Source organism: Drosophila innubila, chromosome X, assembly GCF_004354385.1.
Source record: "Drosophila innubila isolate TH190305 chromosome X, UK_Dinn_1.0, whole genome shotgun sequence".
NCBI lineage: Eukaryota > Metazoa > Arthropoda > Insecta > Diptera > Drosophilidae > Drosophila > Drosophila innubila.
In genome coordinates this window covers 14,512,509-14,529,196 of record NC_047626.1, presented here as the reverse complement: position 1 = coordinate 14,529,196, position 16,688 = coordinate 14,512,509, and the positions used below count along the sequence as shown (strand labels likewise).

At 35.3% G+C, this 16,688-nt stretch overlaps 1 protein-coding gene across 4 annotated transcripts; it reads left to right on the top strand.

Annotated features, from left to right (window-relative positions):
• Nucleotides 1-523: 523 nt before the first annotated feature.
• On the top strand, nt 524-14,571 carry LOC117785762 (dual specificity protein phosphatase 3). 4 transcript variants are annotated; one of them, XM_034623991.1, is made up of 7 exons: nt 524-725; nt 931-1,137; nt 10,091-10,150; nt 12,621-12,790; nt 12,875-13,003; nt 13,304-13,428; nt 13,489-14,571. In XM_034623991.1, exons 2-7 carry the CDS (start codon nt 1,120-1,122, stop codon nt 13,692-13,694), a joined length of 708 nt encoding a protein of 235 aa, XP_034479882.1. In that variant the 5' UTR covers nt 524-725; nt 931-1,119; the 3' UTR covers nt 13,695-14,571. The 4 variants fall into 4 exon arrangements, with proteins under 4 accessions (XP_034479882.1, XP_034479873.1, XP_034479891.1 ...); XM_034623982.1 differs by having other exon boundaries at nt 524-729; XM_034624000.1 differs by having other exon boundaries at nt 524-729; nt 13,331-13,428; nt 13,489-13,694.
• The last annotated feature ends 2,117 nt before the right edge of the window (nt 14,572-16,688 follow it).

Below are 16,688 nucleotides of genomic sequence, written 5' to 3'. Positions count from 1 at the left end.
TTCGATATGAATCATGTGTGGGATGATCTTGAAATTCTATTGCGGAACTTTTGCCTAACCTACAGCAGAAACTAGCATTGTTGTCGTTAGTGCCAAGCTAAAAGCTCTGCTCTCAAATACAACACTGTGCTCAGTACTCTCTCTCTCTCACTTTGCTCTCTCTGCCTTTCGCTTGCCCTATGCAATTTAGCGCTCTCAGCTCAGTATTTGAATTGCTCGTGAGCAAATAAATACACGTAGAAAAACATTCACACATGACTAAATGAAAGGTGTTTAATGTGTATGTGCATGTGTATGTGTGTGGGTGTGTTCAGTGGCGTGGGTGTGTTTAGCCTAGGGTCCCGTAAATCGTCACCACGTGCAGCGACAATGGCGGCAAAAGGCAAACGACAAAAGGCGAACGGCGAACAGCGAACGGCAAACGAAATCAAAGCTAAGCGGCAACGGAAAAAGCTTTTCGGTGTACGTCACCGACGCACCGAAGGTGGCCCGAATGAAGCTTTCGGACGCCTACAAAAAGCAACCCCAAAGCGAAAGCCGCTTTGCAAATCAGTCGCAAAAAGTACGTCGCCAGAACGCAAAAACGATAACTGGCCCGCTGCAAGATAGCAAAATTTGTAACAAAGTAACCAAAAAGGAAATAAATAAAAAGTTCAAAATAAAAACAAATTAAATAGATTTGAAATTGTTAAAGGCAGCCAGAAAATCTAGACGTGGTTTTTTTCGTAGGTGCGTTAATTGACTGAATAATGTCTGTTTTTTTTTTGAGTGTGTGCGAAAAAAAAGCTTGAAAATATTTGTTGTTGTTATCCCAAAACAAGTGCAACATAGTTGCAATTGTTGTTGTTTCTGTTGTTCTGCTTGTTGTTGTTGAATTTCATCTATTATTTATATTTACTCAACACCTGAACACAAAACAAACACATGAAGGTAGCCACAGCAACGCGTTACGGGAGCAACGAACGGAGGCCAGAGCAGAGAAGGGAAAGACGAGAGACGGGAAAGAAGCAGCTGTAGGAGCAGGAGCAGAAGCAGAAGCAGGAGCAGGAGCAATAGGAGCAGGAACAGCAGTTCGCGTAGATCAGGAAGTTGATAAGCGGAAGCACACAATTTACTAAGATGTCATGGAGATATGCGGTAAGTGGCAAGAGCAAAGTTCGCAGTGCGTTGGCAATACTTTTTTTTTTTTTGGACAACTGTCAAAAACATCAGCAACTGATAATAAGCAGATGCAGCTGATGATGATAACGATGATTATGACCTTGAGTGCATTTGTGCGCTGACCCAATTTGAGAGCTGCCTTTGGATGTAAAAGTAAGGGCCACTAACACTTTACCTGCTCACAGCTGTGTCTGTTTGTGTGTGTGTGGGTGTGCGCCATTTTCCAGCTGGCAGCCAGCTTGCACATGAGAAGCCTTGGCACATGCTCATGGAAACTACTCAACCTACAGCCCTACAACACCACAAACCCTAAACCGTACATCCAACCATCCAACACAAGGCCTTAGCTCGTAAATGCAAATGCTCTCTATGGCCAAAGCAAAGTTCAAGTGCCTTTTGCACAATATTAGTGACACACACATACACACACACACACACCCATGTAGGTCGTCACCAACAACAACAATAATAATAATGAATTTTCTTTTGTTATTGGCAGTTAATGCAAACATTTGCATTGCATTGGCGCCCAATTTGAAGCTTCCAAAAGCTTCAAGTTTATTTCTATGCTATTTATAACTCAGCACATCTGCATATTATGAGATAGCTGCATTTAACGGCATATTTCGAATTTTGGCGCCCAACGTGTGTTTGCTGGGTCGTCGTTTTACTGTAATCAGCAGAGTCTAGACTTATGCACAAACAAAGCTTAGCAGTTCCATATAGAATATCATTATTATGTGCAGGTTATGACAGTCAAGATTGGGAGAAGCAGTGAACTTACTATATATGACTATGCGGTAATCTATATAAAAGCATAATGTCTGTTTCTCTATTATTATTCGATTATCTAAATAAAACCTTTGCTTCCACGTAGGTAATGTAATATAGTAATACTTAGATTTTTGTGTTCTACTTTCACATATACCATCGCACATAGTTCTCATTTTGGAGCCCAATAGTTCTCAATTTTACCGTTATGTGGTGGGGGGAGCAGTGGTGCACTACAAGTATTGCAGTTGTCGCCTAGCCCTAAAACGGATAAATGTAATAGGCTTTTGGGTCTAAACCTAAGCAGATTACTCATACGTAGCGTGGGCCAATTAACTTAATTATAAGCGAAATTCTCGTGTAGGGACCAGAGAACTGCAACGGGTATGTTCGAGTATGATTGAGCACCAGAGCGACAAGTTCGATCAAATCAACTCAGAGACTCGGTCGCAACGGGTTCGATCGAGTCACGGGTCTCTTTGTTTACGATCAAGTCGCGGGTATGATTTTTTTTGCTTTCGAACAATTCGGGTCGAGTAGCGTTCGAGTCATACGATCTGATTTGATTGTGATTGCTTGTGAGCGTTCGTTTCGATCCGATCACGTTCGAGTAGCAGCGATCGTCATGGATCGTGATCGTTTGTGAGCGTTCGTTTCGATCCAATCACGTTCGAGTAGCAATGATCGAAATGATTTTTGAGCGTTTGTGAGCGTTCGTTTCGATCGAGTCACGAGTCATGATCGAACTTGCTGACTGATTTGATTTGATTGTGATTGTTCGAGTACGATCGAAAACGACACTGTTGATTTTGTATTTTTTTCCTGCTTCTTCTTCTAAGTAAATGTGCGCATATATGTACATACATTTATATTTATGTAATTATATTATATTTATGTAAATGCATATTTATATGAACGCAATTATGTACACACATTTTTTTAAAACTATTATTTATAATTTATTTATTTATTATTAATTATTTATTTAGATTTAAATATTTTTTTATTTATTTAATGTCAACTTAGAATAGTTTATAAAATTTAAAATAATATGATGAAAAATGTCTGTCAAAAATTTAAATTTTAAATTAAAAGTAAAATGAAAAAATTAAATTAATTAATATTATAAAAGTATAATTTATTTTAAATAATTTAAAGTTTGATAGTTTTTCCAGTCTTTAAAAAAATTAAAATAGTATTATTTTATTATGGGCATGTGTAATTGCATGTATGTATGTATACGCATAAGTATGTACGTATGTATACGCAGCCCGTAATAAATTTTACAATAAACGTCTTAAGCATAAATACTATTGCATTTATATACATATTTACGCGCATAAATACATATCATTGCAAGCGCAAACGCTGCCACGTGCGCGCTCTGCCTCGCACATTTTCTGAACGAGTCAACTCGAGTATGACTCGATGATTGATCCGATCGTTTGAACAAAACGGGTATGAATCAAATCAAATCAACCAGCAAGTTCGATCATGACTCGTGACTCGATCGAAACGAACGCTCACAAACGCTCAAAAATCATTTCGATCATTGCTACTCGAACGTGATTGGATCGAAACGAACGCTCACAAACGATCAGCATGATTGCGGACGATTTGATTCGAACTGACCGTTCGAATCAAACGCTCAGTTCGAACGATCCGCTCCGATCGCTTGAGCAAAGTGAAAAAATCACAAAGAGTACGAGTCAATGTTCGAGTCTGATCGAACATCTCTTACCCGTTGCAGTTCTCTGGTAGGGACCCAACCCACTCGGCTCTGTTCTACTCTCTGACCATGTTTAGTAGCTTCAAGGCTAATCTTTTGCGCCGCAAACATATAGGGCTTGGAGTCGCATCTGTTGAACTTGAGGCAAATAAAAGAGGAGGTAGGAAAATGGAAAAAAATCAACCAAATGCAAAATTAATTAAATTGCTGAGGCACAGGCACAGCATTTGTGTATTTTTTTTGGTTTGTTTTTTTTTTGGGCTGACTTGTGGTGTTGCCACTTTTAGTGGCAAGGTGACACTGGTGACTGGTGAGTGGTGATAGGTGGTGGAGTAAGCGGGTGTGGCGCAACCACTGAAGCGAACCAAGCGCCCCCAGGGGCGTGCATTTAATTGGCCAGCCGCTCGCTTGCTTCCGTGTAATGTGCATTAAAAATTTCTCAAAATACAAAACAGAAAGAAGAAGAAGAAGAGGAACAAAATAAAATATATTGTAATGAAACACAAAGCCCAATAGCTTGGCTAAAATGTCAATGTCAGTGCTGGCTGTCATTTATAGTTGTTGTTCGTTGTTGGCGCTAATTGAACGATCGATAGAGCGTTGTACACCTCCGATATGGACTGGCCCAGCCTGGTCTGGTTTTGGTCTATATACGGCCTATATAAGGCCTATATATAGAACGACGCACACATTTAACAATTATGTGAGCATTGTGTGGGCGTTTGGGGCCTGTGGTCGTGGGTCATAGACAAAAGTCGTCGCCGTCATCGTCATCGTCACTCGTCGATTGGCAGCTGTTGCGCCTCATTGAGCAAAAAGCGAAAGGCAAAAAAAAAAAACAAAATAAAGAAATACCTGAGCGGCCACTTAAAAGTGAATTGTTGTCGCTATTGTTGTTGCAGATCCATTGTTTATAAAAAGCTAAAAACAATTATCACCAAAAATGTTATTTGCTGGACAACGGACGGAGTTAACTCTTAACTCTTGAGTACTTCCAGTTGAGTATGCTCATATCATATTCTGAGTCAGTTGAATCATTTCCTACGTATTTCCCATCGTTTGAGATAAAGCACTTTCAAAAAGGCATAAACTGTCTACAGGGTATAACATAGTTTGATTTTTTTTTTGGCTTGCAAAGTTCATCCAGTGTATTTTACAGCCTATTTGTCACTATACAAGTATTTCCCATTGTTTGAGTTATGTATACAAAAAGCCCTACAACTGACTGTATGGTACGTTTATTAAGGGCGATCAACAGTTGGTATAACCCATTTGCTGTACTTTTCAGTCACTGCGAAAGTATTGCTTAAATTTTAAGCATCTTCAGCCAGACAAAAGCCGTCTACAGGGTATACTTCAGTTCATCTGCAACAGCCTTAGCTAAGTTTTCTCCTAATCAGCCTTAGGGATATATTTATTAGTCTCTCAATTACTTGCTGAATTTCAGTAAGTAAAAATATATTTTTCCAAATAAATGGTATGTTCTAGTCATGCATGAACACATCCAATATAATCCAATTAGCTGGGCTAAAACATAAAATATCTTTCGATTAACTAGAGGCTAAAAGTTGAGTCGTGTAAGTTTGAAGCCAACCTACGATTATTGAGTTGGTCACGAATTTGAAGCTTGTCATTTACGATACTCTCACGTGCTCATCGCTAGCTATTGAAAATATCTCAAACAATTTAAAAGCGCGCCCCTTTTTAGGCGCCCTATCTCAACCTTGAGTGAGCGGCCAGATCATTTGCATTAGCTGCATATATTGTTAACAACAAGCGAGACAATTTGATGAGCAGTACCCTTTCCCGCTTCCCTGTCTCTATATCTCTCTATTTCTATCTCATACCTGCAAAAGTGCACACCTTAAATGGCAAATTAAAAACTACTGCGCATTTAATTTGCACAATTTTCACTTAATAGCATTTTATTTGAGTCATTGCGAAAAATGCGACAAAATAAATTTTCTGACTGCGAACTTCTTGTGGATCCGTCAGCACGTGATGTTGAGGCGCATTAACAATCTTTACAGTCCAAATTCTTTAATAATTTTGCTTTGTATTTATTTATTTATTATTTCTTTTTTTTATCATTTGTTTCGTTTCGTTTAAGTTTTTTGGCAGACTGTTTAATCAATAAATTTGTCTGCACGGCTTGCATGTCAATGCATTTTGTTAGTCTTTTCTACTTTTACAGGGTATGTGCCCTGAAAGCATAAGAACGATGACTCAACTTAAACTACCAAAGATCAAAGATCATCATTACAATCCTATATTTGAATATTTCTAAGAGATTCACCATTTTACAGTGAAGAGCTGACTGTAATTCTAAAATTCCTAAAATCTTACTAAAAAGTTATTCATAATCTTTATTGTTATTGGGCACATATGTACAGCTAACTTAGTAACCCTTTAGTATATTCCGTTTACAGGGTATGTCGTTGTCAAAGTTATGCTTGATAAGTAAACCTTCAGGAAACCTCTTTCCATTTACGTTCCCGTCATATGAGAATTTCTATCAATATAAAATCTGAATCGCCTTTTGACCAGTTTTGAGTTATTGGGCCAATGTAAACATACACCAGACACATACATACATATGTACATTAAGATATTTCCATTGTATATTGTTATTATTAGTTTCAGCATGCCTGGCAATTTTTCACACTTGTTAAGCATTTTTGATAATCACTTTTCAGAATTTTCCTATTTGCGCTTTTGTGTGATTTTCGCTTTTTGACTGTGCAAGGCCAATAAACAACAGATACATTCATATGTGTATTCACATTCATATTCATATGTTCACGTACTATATTTGCTCATTTATGTATTAAGTAAGTGCTTCTGAGTGGCAACGAACTGATTTCATAATTTATTGGCTACACATTTCTGAAATATCTGATTTTCTTTATATATGGAACTAGTTTGGCAGCTTATTGAAGTGAACTGCAATTGCGTATTTGTATTTGTGTTCAGTTGGTTCAACTGGTTCGCTTAAGTCACAAAGATTTAATGAACTACGAAAAGTTCTTTAAGTTTAGCTGCAAATTAAAAACATAAGTTGAGTTCGCAAATCTATGGCTCGAATTAAATATAGAAAAACTAGCAGTACAAACTTAGTTATTACTTACGTTGACTACAAAATGAACAAGTTAAAAAGTTTAGCTTAAAATGTATGAATATATTTAATATACCTCTATATAAATATTTCAATAGCTCCAAAATTATTGATAATTTCTAAACGATGCCCGAAACATTTTCAGCAAATTTAATTTAATTGAAACAAACATAACATAAATAACATGGCTTAAAATTATTGAGAATCAGTAAACATTTCACAGAACAAGTTCATTTCTTAACAAACAAGTAAAATTCACAATTTTATAAATTGTTTTCTTATTGAATTATCGATAAATATTAGTAAATAATAAAATAAGCTGCTGAGTTAGGATAAATTTGTTTTGATAGTCTCTCATAAATATTATTCAAATTTACACTGAAGATTATAATGATCCCTGAATGTTCATAAATTATTTTTAAAGAAGTCGGAGAATAAAATGAGCTGCGTAATCATATTTGGCTATTATTGTAGCTAGAGCATTTTAAATAAATGGTTACATTTAAATACTTCTATTATGCAACCAATCTATTATTAACGAAGCTTCGAAAAATGGTTTGTCATTTTTTGTTTTCGGGCCTTTTTTCAGTTTACAAATTAAAAATCTAAATCTTATCAGTGTAGAAAAGTGTCGTTCCGTCAACTGATCAAGATTTGCTTATACGTGTAAATAATAAAAAAAAATATAATCAAAAACTTGTCTTAATCTGTTTCCGAAATACGCTCAATAATTTATAGTTTATCTTGATAAAACCTAAACAATGCGCAGAACTAGTTCAACTTATATTACATAGTTTGATAGATTCTATTGATGCCACACGCCACTTGTAGTACCTATTGTTTATGGGGGCAAGTGGTCTGTGGCAGGTTGCACAAACGTGACGCGTCTACGGCACATTGTCAGCATTTTTTGTTGACCTCCAAAGGGCCAACAGCAACAGTTCGAGGCACAAGCTGCAGTTAGCTATGGTAGTAAGTGGTCAATGCTTGACCTGACCTGAGCTCAACTCGGCTCAGCTCGATTGACACAGTTTTGTTTTTAGTTAGCAGGTTGCAGGAAGTGTTGAACTGTAAATGGAATTGAATTAAAATGAATTGAAAAGAAAATGGTGTCAGTATTTGAATTGAATACGAATTGGAGACGCATGTTGCATGTTGCATGTTGCATGTTGCAATCAGCACTGACTAATAGATGCAAAAATGCGACCATGTAGGTGTGTGTATCTACTTGTAGTACGACTACAAGTCTACGTATACTCTATCTAATTGGTATAGGTATGGATCAGATTCAGATACACTTGGCACTGTGAGCTATTAAAAGTCGGACGACGACAACGACGACGACACCTTGCATAGAGACACTGGCCGAGGCTAAGTGCCAATAAATGCGTCACGTAACGGCACACAGAAATAGTCGTCTCGCTGATGATTAAGTTCCGCTGATTAACATTTAATCACTGACTAAGTCGAAAAATGTTTTGTTGCTTTCCAGCTTATTGCAATGGCATGCGGGCATTGTTCACTGACTCATCGGCAATGTTCGTGTTCGTAGAGCTCTTTCTCAATTCGCTTCTTCTTCGTTTCTTTTTGTATTTTCCAATTTATTTTTCTTGATCTCGAATTTTTCCAACGTCAAACGGAATGTGCCGAAAATGTGGGTGTGAGTCTGTGTGTGGTTTCTGAGCGATTTTCATTTTGCAGCGCGCTTTTCACAGTATTTAATGCATGTGCTGTGTATTTTTAGATGCACACACACAACAACATATATAAATATATAGACATATATATATAAAAATATATTGGTACATCTTGTTGTCTGTGTAGAGCTGCGGGAACAAGGTCAAGGCGTCGACAGTGGCCAAAAACCACTAACGTCAACAACATCAGCCATGAGCAAATGGCTAACGCCAACGCCTTTTGGTTGCACCTGAAGGCGAAATGCTTTGGTTTTGTCTCCTCCCTTGCCTTCCTGTGCGCTCCTCAATGAGTCGTCAACCCACCTGCAAAATGGCCCCAAAGAGATTTTTAATATTATATTACGTATACGCAGAAATAAAAATAAAAAGCGCTCGCCCGTGTTGTCGTTGAATATATGTACGTATATAAATTAAATACATACAGCGCAGGCAATTACTTGACTTCTACTTGACAAGGGAAAAAACTTGTGCTTTTCTTTTCATTCGAGATTAATTTCAGTTTGAAGACATTCGTTCTATTTTTAATCAGTGATTTGAACTTGATATGATATTCCTGGACTTTAGCTCCGAATGGTATCAATGTAGATTATAAATAATATTAATTAATTTTACTTTACTTGCAATTATTTCGTTTTAAGTTATTTTAAGCTTTTGTTTCGAACTTGAATTCAATCAAACTATCTATCTATCTATGTATCTATCTTGATAAGAGAACAGCAATTTACTCGCTAACTTTGAGAACATGTTCTTTTAAATTAATTTCTTAAATCATGATCTGTAATATCAGTTATATATTCATGCTTTTGCCAAGAAGAAATAAGTATATAATCGTAATATACGACGAATTCTAAGAGGGTTTGCCCCAGAAACCATTTTTCTAAATTCCATGTACAAAATTTGACAAATTTCTCAAAACCTAAAGTTCGATTTTGATAAAAGACGCTACTAAACTAATCGCTTTCCTTTTGCATTTTTGTTCTTACCTCATTTACAGTCGTGATAATAAGTTTTAGTATGGAAAAATTTTTTGTTTGTTAAAATATTAGAACCAAACTAATAGAATATATCCTGACCAAATTTGGTCAAAAACGGTCCACTATATCATATAGCTGCAATAGAGACGCTCAATCGAATATTAAGTCTTAGTATGAAAAAGTTTTTTGTTTTTTGAGATATCTAAATCAAACTGATGTCTTTGTCCATCCTGGACGAAGTTCGTTTAAATTGGTCCACTATATTATATAGCTGTCATAGGACCGATCGGTAGAAAATCAAGTTTTATTATGAAAAAGTTTTTTGTTTTTTAAAACAAACTGAAGGAATATGCATTAATGTTGATTTTATACATTCTGACAAGATTTGGTTCAAATCGGTTCCATATATCATACAGCTAACATAGGAGCAACTGGTCGAAAATAAACTTTTTTAAAAGAGTGTCTGGGCTCAGGGTATCTAACTGTCGAGCGTGCTCGAACAATTATCGGCTATCCGAAAATAGGCCGCGGAACATAATTATCTTTATTGTTTTAATTAGATTTATCTTCATTTCATATTTCATCACATCATCATCTTAAATTTGAATTATAATTTTTCATTGCAATTTATTACATTTTGCAGCTACTCAACGACAGATACAGCAGCAGCATTGGTGATAGATATAGTCCGCACTATTATCAGGTTTGTCAGAGAGATTAACAGCCGTAATTCGTAAACGTTTGTGATGCAATGCATGTGTCATGTGTCCAGTGCTGTAAAATGTCCTGTTACTTGCAAACAGTTAAAAGTGCTAATAATTTAATTGAGCTTATTAACCTAACACGCAGGCTTGAACTAAATTTAGCTAAGCGATTCTAAGATGTATAAATTCTCAACTAAACCAAGAAACAGATCAAGTTTAGTTACAATTTTATATTGTCTCTATAACAGTAATTTTAATTCATATATACAGAGATTCCGTCAAGGCAACCTCCAAAGATGTGCCTATAAATTTAAAATTTACACAAAAAAAAAAAAAAAATTAATAGTAAGACATGTGCAAATTGTATATAGAAATAGATAGATTGTCGTGTCTTGCCTGTATTTTGTGTATATATGCCCGTCAGATCACTCACAATAGATCAAAATCAAACATGAAAAGTGAAAGAACTTTTGCCTCTGATGATTTTTCTTTTGCTCTTCTGCTTTAGTTATTCAGGGTCGAATGCCGCGACAAAAAGCAAAAGTTTTGCTTCTCGTTCTCCTCTCGGCGCCTCGCTGTCGCTGTTTTCATTTGAATATGTTATGACAAAGCAGACAACCGATAAGCAAACTAAACTAAAAAAAAAAAAAAGAAATAAAATAAATAAATAAAAATACCAAAATTATAGAAAAGGAAAAAAGAACAGAAAAAGTTTCACTTTCCCATTGACTTTGGCTGCTGTCCCTGAAATTGACAAAACAGACAAGGACGAGGCTCGAGGCTCGAGGGGCGTCTCCTATCTGTGTATGTTTTGGGGCCGCCTTTGGGCGACCTTCGCCTTTGCATATAAATTTACTGGTCGAGCTTTTGGCAACAAAGCCCAAGCTCAATTGTCGCCTAGGCAAAACTTGATGCCCATAAATAATTTCAACTGCCAAAACATACAACAAATTTACATTTCCGCAACGCGAAACCGAAATTCGAGTTCAGAGATTGGCACAAAAGAAGCCTCCTCATGTGATAACTGAGACAAATTATGCCAAACAGAATCATCTTCCCTTGCTTAAGTTGTTTTATTATTGATTTCTTAGATATCATCTTATAGATGATGAGCTCATAAATGTTTGTATGGTTATTCTGACAACATATTGCTTGTCAGTTTCTTAAGATTCTTAAGATTGTTGTTTTTTAAATAAAATTGTTGCTGCAAATTACATTACTATTTTCAAGAAGGGCCTTTTTTTTCCCAAGTCCAGTTAGATTTGATATTCGATTTTATGAATATTACAGAATATATCTTAAATAGTTATGAAACCCCTTATCTACACATACAAAGAATAGGCTAGAACTCATTAAATTTTAAATGGAGCACTGAAATTTGCATTTGAGTTGCTGTTGATAATTATGTATGTCATTTTGTTCTATTTTTCTTTTAAATCAACACTCAGAAAAAAAAAATCAAGATTTCCGAACTTAAACAGGCCATTTTCAAGTACAAACGATCTTAAAAGCTGTCTAAGTTCGGAATTTCTAAAGTTGAGAAGAAAAATCTTTTTTCAAGTTCGGTTTTCGCAAGTACGGAAATCTTAAAATTAGATTTTTCGGGGATATTTTAAGTACGCTTTGGACTTACTTCAAGTCTAAGAAAATTAAAAACATACTACTTTAAGTACACAAAAATCTTGAACTAAACTCAAAATGTACCTTTTTTTAGTACAAAACATTGTCATAATTAATTAACTTTAATCTTAAAACATACACTAGTATGTGTATTAAAATTATTCAAAATACCAAAATTTAATACCATTTTATAATGGTGTATTTTCTTGGTTAGCGACCTTTCGAAATAGGTGCTGATTTTACCAGCGATCCAACCTTAACGTCATATTTGCGTCGCTAGAACCACTTGAGAATTCTAAGGTGCGACAGTGAAAAAAAATATCCCAAAACGTACTTGTTTTTAGTACGAAACGATCTTATTTTTAACTTCTTTTCAATTTTGAAAAAACCTATTTTAAGTACACAAAAATCTAAAACTAGTTTAGTACAAATAGCTCAGATGTTTCTAAAGGTATCTTTTCGAGACTCACGGATTATATATTTTCCATGGTCTTATATATTCTGACTAAGTTTGGATAAAATCGGACTACTATTTCGGATAGCTGCCATAGGAATGAGAATTCAGAATTCTAAAATTAAGATCGATTCATACTTAATTCAAGATCTTTAGTCCACAGCAATCTTAAAATTTTAAGAACGAAACGGAATAAATTCAAGTACGGTCGTACCCAATTTTAGGATGGCATATTTTTCTGAGTGAACGTAAACTTTTTATTAAAACTAACTAACATTGCGATAGTTGTTTTAAGATATTTTTAATCCCATTATTAACATTTCAGATGCGTTTCAAAGAATTTGTATTTATAAATTTTTATGAACTTTATTATATGTAAATAATTTACTTTGCAGTCACCCAGCCGCTTGGAAACCTCAGAACAGACCACAGGACGCCAACTACAGCGCGTGCTACACTATTCGATGGCTCCATGCCGTAGTCTCCCAGGTCTGAGACGGGCCGAGTGCGCCATACACGATGTTGACTGTGATGAAGTCTATCCGGGCATTTACATAGGCGATGCGTAAGTAGAGTCTCTCCTCTCTCTCCTCCCTCTCTCTCTCTCTGTTGTGCTCATTCATCTAATCATTCTCTCTTTCGTTTGCAGCGCGGCGGCTAAAAACAAAACCTATTTGAGGATGATGGGCATCACACACGTTTTAAATGCCGCGGAGGGTTGTCGTTATGGCCAGGTCGATACTGGGCACAGTTATTATCGGGATATGCCAAGTGTTAGGTAAGTTTAAAGCTTAACAAATCATGCTTAACCATTGGCGCACATTATTTATCGATTATTTTGTTGCACTCATAATTCTACGATTTGGTTGCGATTTCGCTTAAAATTTATCAAAATTTATCAACATTTTTCCAATTTCTTTTTTTATTTCTTACTCCACTATACACCTTCTTTGTATATACACATGCATAACTATATCACACACACACACACACACACACACATTGTCATTGTCTCACTGTGGGTCATTTTATGTTGTTGTGTTTTGTGGGAAAAAAAAACATTGTTTTGTGTGTGCAGACGCCAACATAAGGATTGCTTTTTTAGATATATGGGATTCCCCATGATTGATGCCCCCACAACAGACATTTCCCGTTATTTCTATGTGGCAGCTAAATTCATTGACAGCGCCATCAGCAGTGGCGGTGAGTAGATGCAACTACAGTTTAAATCTTTTTGCAATAACACTCTGTTTTGCGCTCTAGGTAAAATCCTGGTACACTGCCTGGTGGGCATGTCGCGGTCGGCGACCTGCGTTTTGGCCTACCTGATGATTTGCCGTAAAATGTCCGCCGTAGACGCGATACGCACGGTGCGTATGCGTCGTGAAATTCGACCAAACGATGGCTTCCTGCAGCAGCTGGCCGATCTCGATATGGAGCTGAAACGCAAGAATCTTTATCCTTACTAAGGAAATACCAAATTCAAACCCCCCCCCCCCACCCCTTCCCTTCCTCAACCACAAAAAATAAACACAGCCTCCAACACAACCAAAGAGACACACATACAAAACTATCTATGTTAATGAAGAAGTTCAAACTGAGGGAGATTAAGAAAGAAACACAAGTGCTACGTTTATTCATGATCCTGAAATCATGAACTAAAATTGTGAGTTCATGTAAAGCATACGTGTAAACGTTGTCAATACACACACATATACTATATACCCCACATTACACACACACACACAACAAGAAAAAGCGTTGTTCTAAACTATTTATAATGATAAAACTAACGACTTAATGGTAACTTGGTCTTCTGATTAAAATAAAACCAAACAAAAAAAAAAAACAAACTAAAAACTGTTTAAAACTGATCAACTGTATAATGATATATATACACACACATGAATATATATAGTTAAACATAATTGGCCATACTTCCATATAGTAGGAAACAAGTTACACTCGAAACTCTACAGAATACATAGCGACCTAGGCGTTACGAACCACCATTCGCGATCTTCAACAATAAATCACGTAACTTCAAAAATCGAGCTGACATTTTACCATATGATATATGTATGGTAAGTGTATGTGCAGACTTATGCATATATATAAAACCTATACATACATCTTTATATACATGTATTCCTATAAAATGACTTTTTTTGTATGCAAAACTCTTTCGATTTATGGTTCATCTCCTACCTGCATGTAGCCCATATACGAACACATACATATACATATACATATATAACATACTATTTGTATGTGCATATGTATGTGCGTACATCTATAGCTAAGAGCATATGTACTTAGGCGTTTAAGAAGAGCTGAAACAAAAAACAACACAATGAAACAATGTATAGAACACAAGAAATGCTATACCACATATATATATATATATATATAGATCATATATAGAGCATATATCCATATAGATATATAAACTGATATATAAAAAAAAAACTGTGTATTGTATAATAAATCTATACAAGCTGCGTTATATACACCCCTATATATTATACTTATATATATATACAAGCATATGTATATTCAACTATTGTACAATGAAATAGCAAAGCTAAACAACAACAAATGATCAACATAAAGAAGAACAACAAATTTCAGCAAGATGAAGTTCAATGCAACAACAACAAGAAAACCAAAAACTAATTAATATTTTCTAGAACATGTATGAAAAAATCAAGAAAACAAAAACCAAAAAAAAGTCAACAAAAAACTAAACTTGTCTCTAAGAAGTGATTAATAAAAACCAAAAAATTATATAACATTGAAAAAAAACATTTTGTTTAAATATTAATCCAAATGGAAATTATAATACGTAAATTATTTGCTTGTTCTTCTCTACTACTATTAAGATGATTGAAGTATCGATATCTTTAGATAAATTTTTTTCTTTTTTTTAACATTTTACAATCGATTTTTGAACGTACAATTTTATAGAGATCGATTAAACATTAGTTAATTAATGGCAAGTTTATGTCTAGAAGTCCGTTTTCTAAATTTATAAAAACAAGTTTCCAAAATTTTGCATGGAATGAGTTGAGAAATAAAAAAGCCCAACGATCTCTAGAAATTTCCCTTCTTGAGTATTTCAAAATATAGTCCATTTATTCGTTTTAGTATAAGTAAATATATAAATTTTTAGAGCCCAACGATCTCTAAAAATTTCCCTTCTTGAGTATTTCAAAATATAGTCCATTTATTCGTTTTAGTATAAGTAAATATATAAATTTTTAGATGAATTTAAGATGACGGTGAATTTCACTATTGATTTTTCACTAATTTTACGTTCGTAAATATGTGATTTTAAAATAGCCAGATTTTTCTATAGCTAATTGCACGAAAACTAAAAATAACTTTATTATATAGAAACTACAGTTTGAATATTTGCTCGATTTCTTTAATAGATGTTCGTTTTACATAATATCGACTATTTTAAATATGTTTGTACTTATCAAATATCACTTGAAAATTTTGTTGCATTGAAAGAATTTTCAATTATGGTTATTCAAGCGATATTAAAAACCAGTCGAATCTATTCATTATTAATTTTTTAAATTTTATTTTATTGTTTTGTAGTTTGAAATACATTATAAGTATAAGAATATATTTAGTCAGTTATCGTTTAGGGTTGCTTAAGTGCTGAGCGTAATTACAACAAATTTGATAGCCTGAGCATTAAGAACAGCACATTAGGGATCGTTTCGGCTGCACAACATTATTTTTAATAACTTAAAAAATAATATACTATACAAACATTTATGCTCATATGTACCTATTAACTGGATTCCATAGTTTCCGCCACCAACTGAGGGAAACGCTTAAGTTTTGTAGCTTATACGTACAAATTGCCACTGTAAATTCAATTGCCTTTGGTTGTGAGGTTGCACGTGTGTCAGCCAGGGTGTTGATGGTACCAGGAGTCGGTGTCGGGCAGAGGTCGATGTCGGTGTCGGAGTTGGAGTCGGGGTCAGTGTCGAGGTCAGTGGGGCCATTATCTAGACATTAGTTGCGCCTGCTAACTGCCTGGCAACACCTGCAGCGTCGCGGCATCGACTGGTTATCACTACAGAGAAAGAGATAGCTAGATAGCGAGAGAGCAAGAGCGAGAGTGCGTATGTTTGTTGTGTGTAAAAGCCGAGCTTGTATGTAATTAAAAGAAATTGCTACCTGGAGCATGCCGAGAGCTGGTTAAATTATAAATCGAAGGATGATGTAGAAACTGCTTGAAAACTAAATGGACAATGGACGGACGCTCTACCGCATAGTTGACCCTAATTTAAAACTATCAATAACTGTGGCACAAGAACACTCAAGACTCAAGATTTCGATCTCGCGCGCGCAGTCTAAACAATAAAATTAATGTCTCCGGCGGCTTTGGCTGACCAGCAGGCACTTAAGAGAGCTCCCAGCTCCTAACACTGAGCAACTGAACA

Coding starts and splice junctions, on each gene's coding strand:
- LOC117785762 (XM_034623991.1), top strand. Junction 12,791..12,874: donor GGCATTTACATAGGCGATGC/GTAAGTAGAGTC, acceptor TTTCGTTTGCAG/CGCGGCGGCTAAAAACAAAA. Junction 13,429..13,488: donor CAGCGCCATCAGCAGTGGCG/GTGAGTAGATGC, acceptor TTTGCGCTCTAG/GTAAAATCCTGGTACACTGC.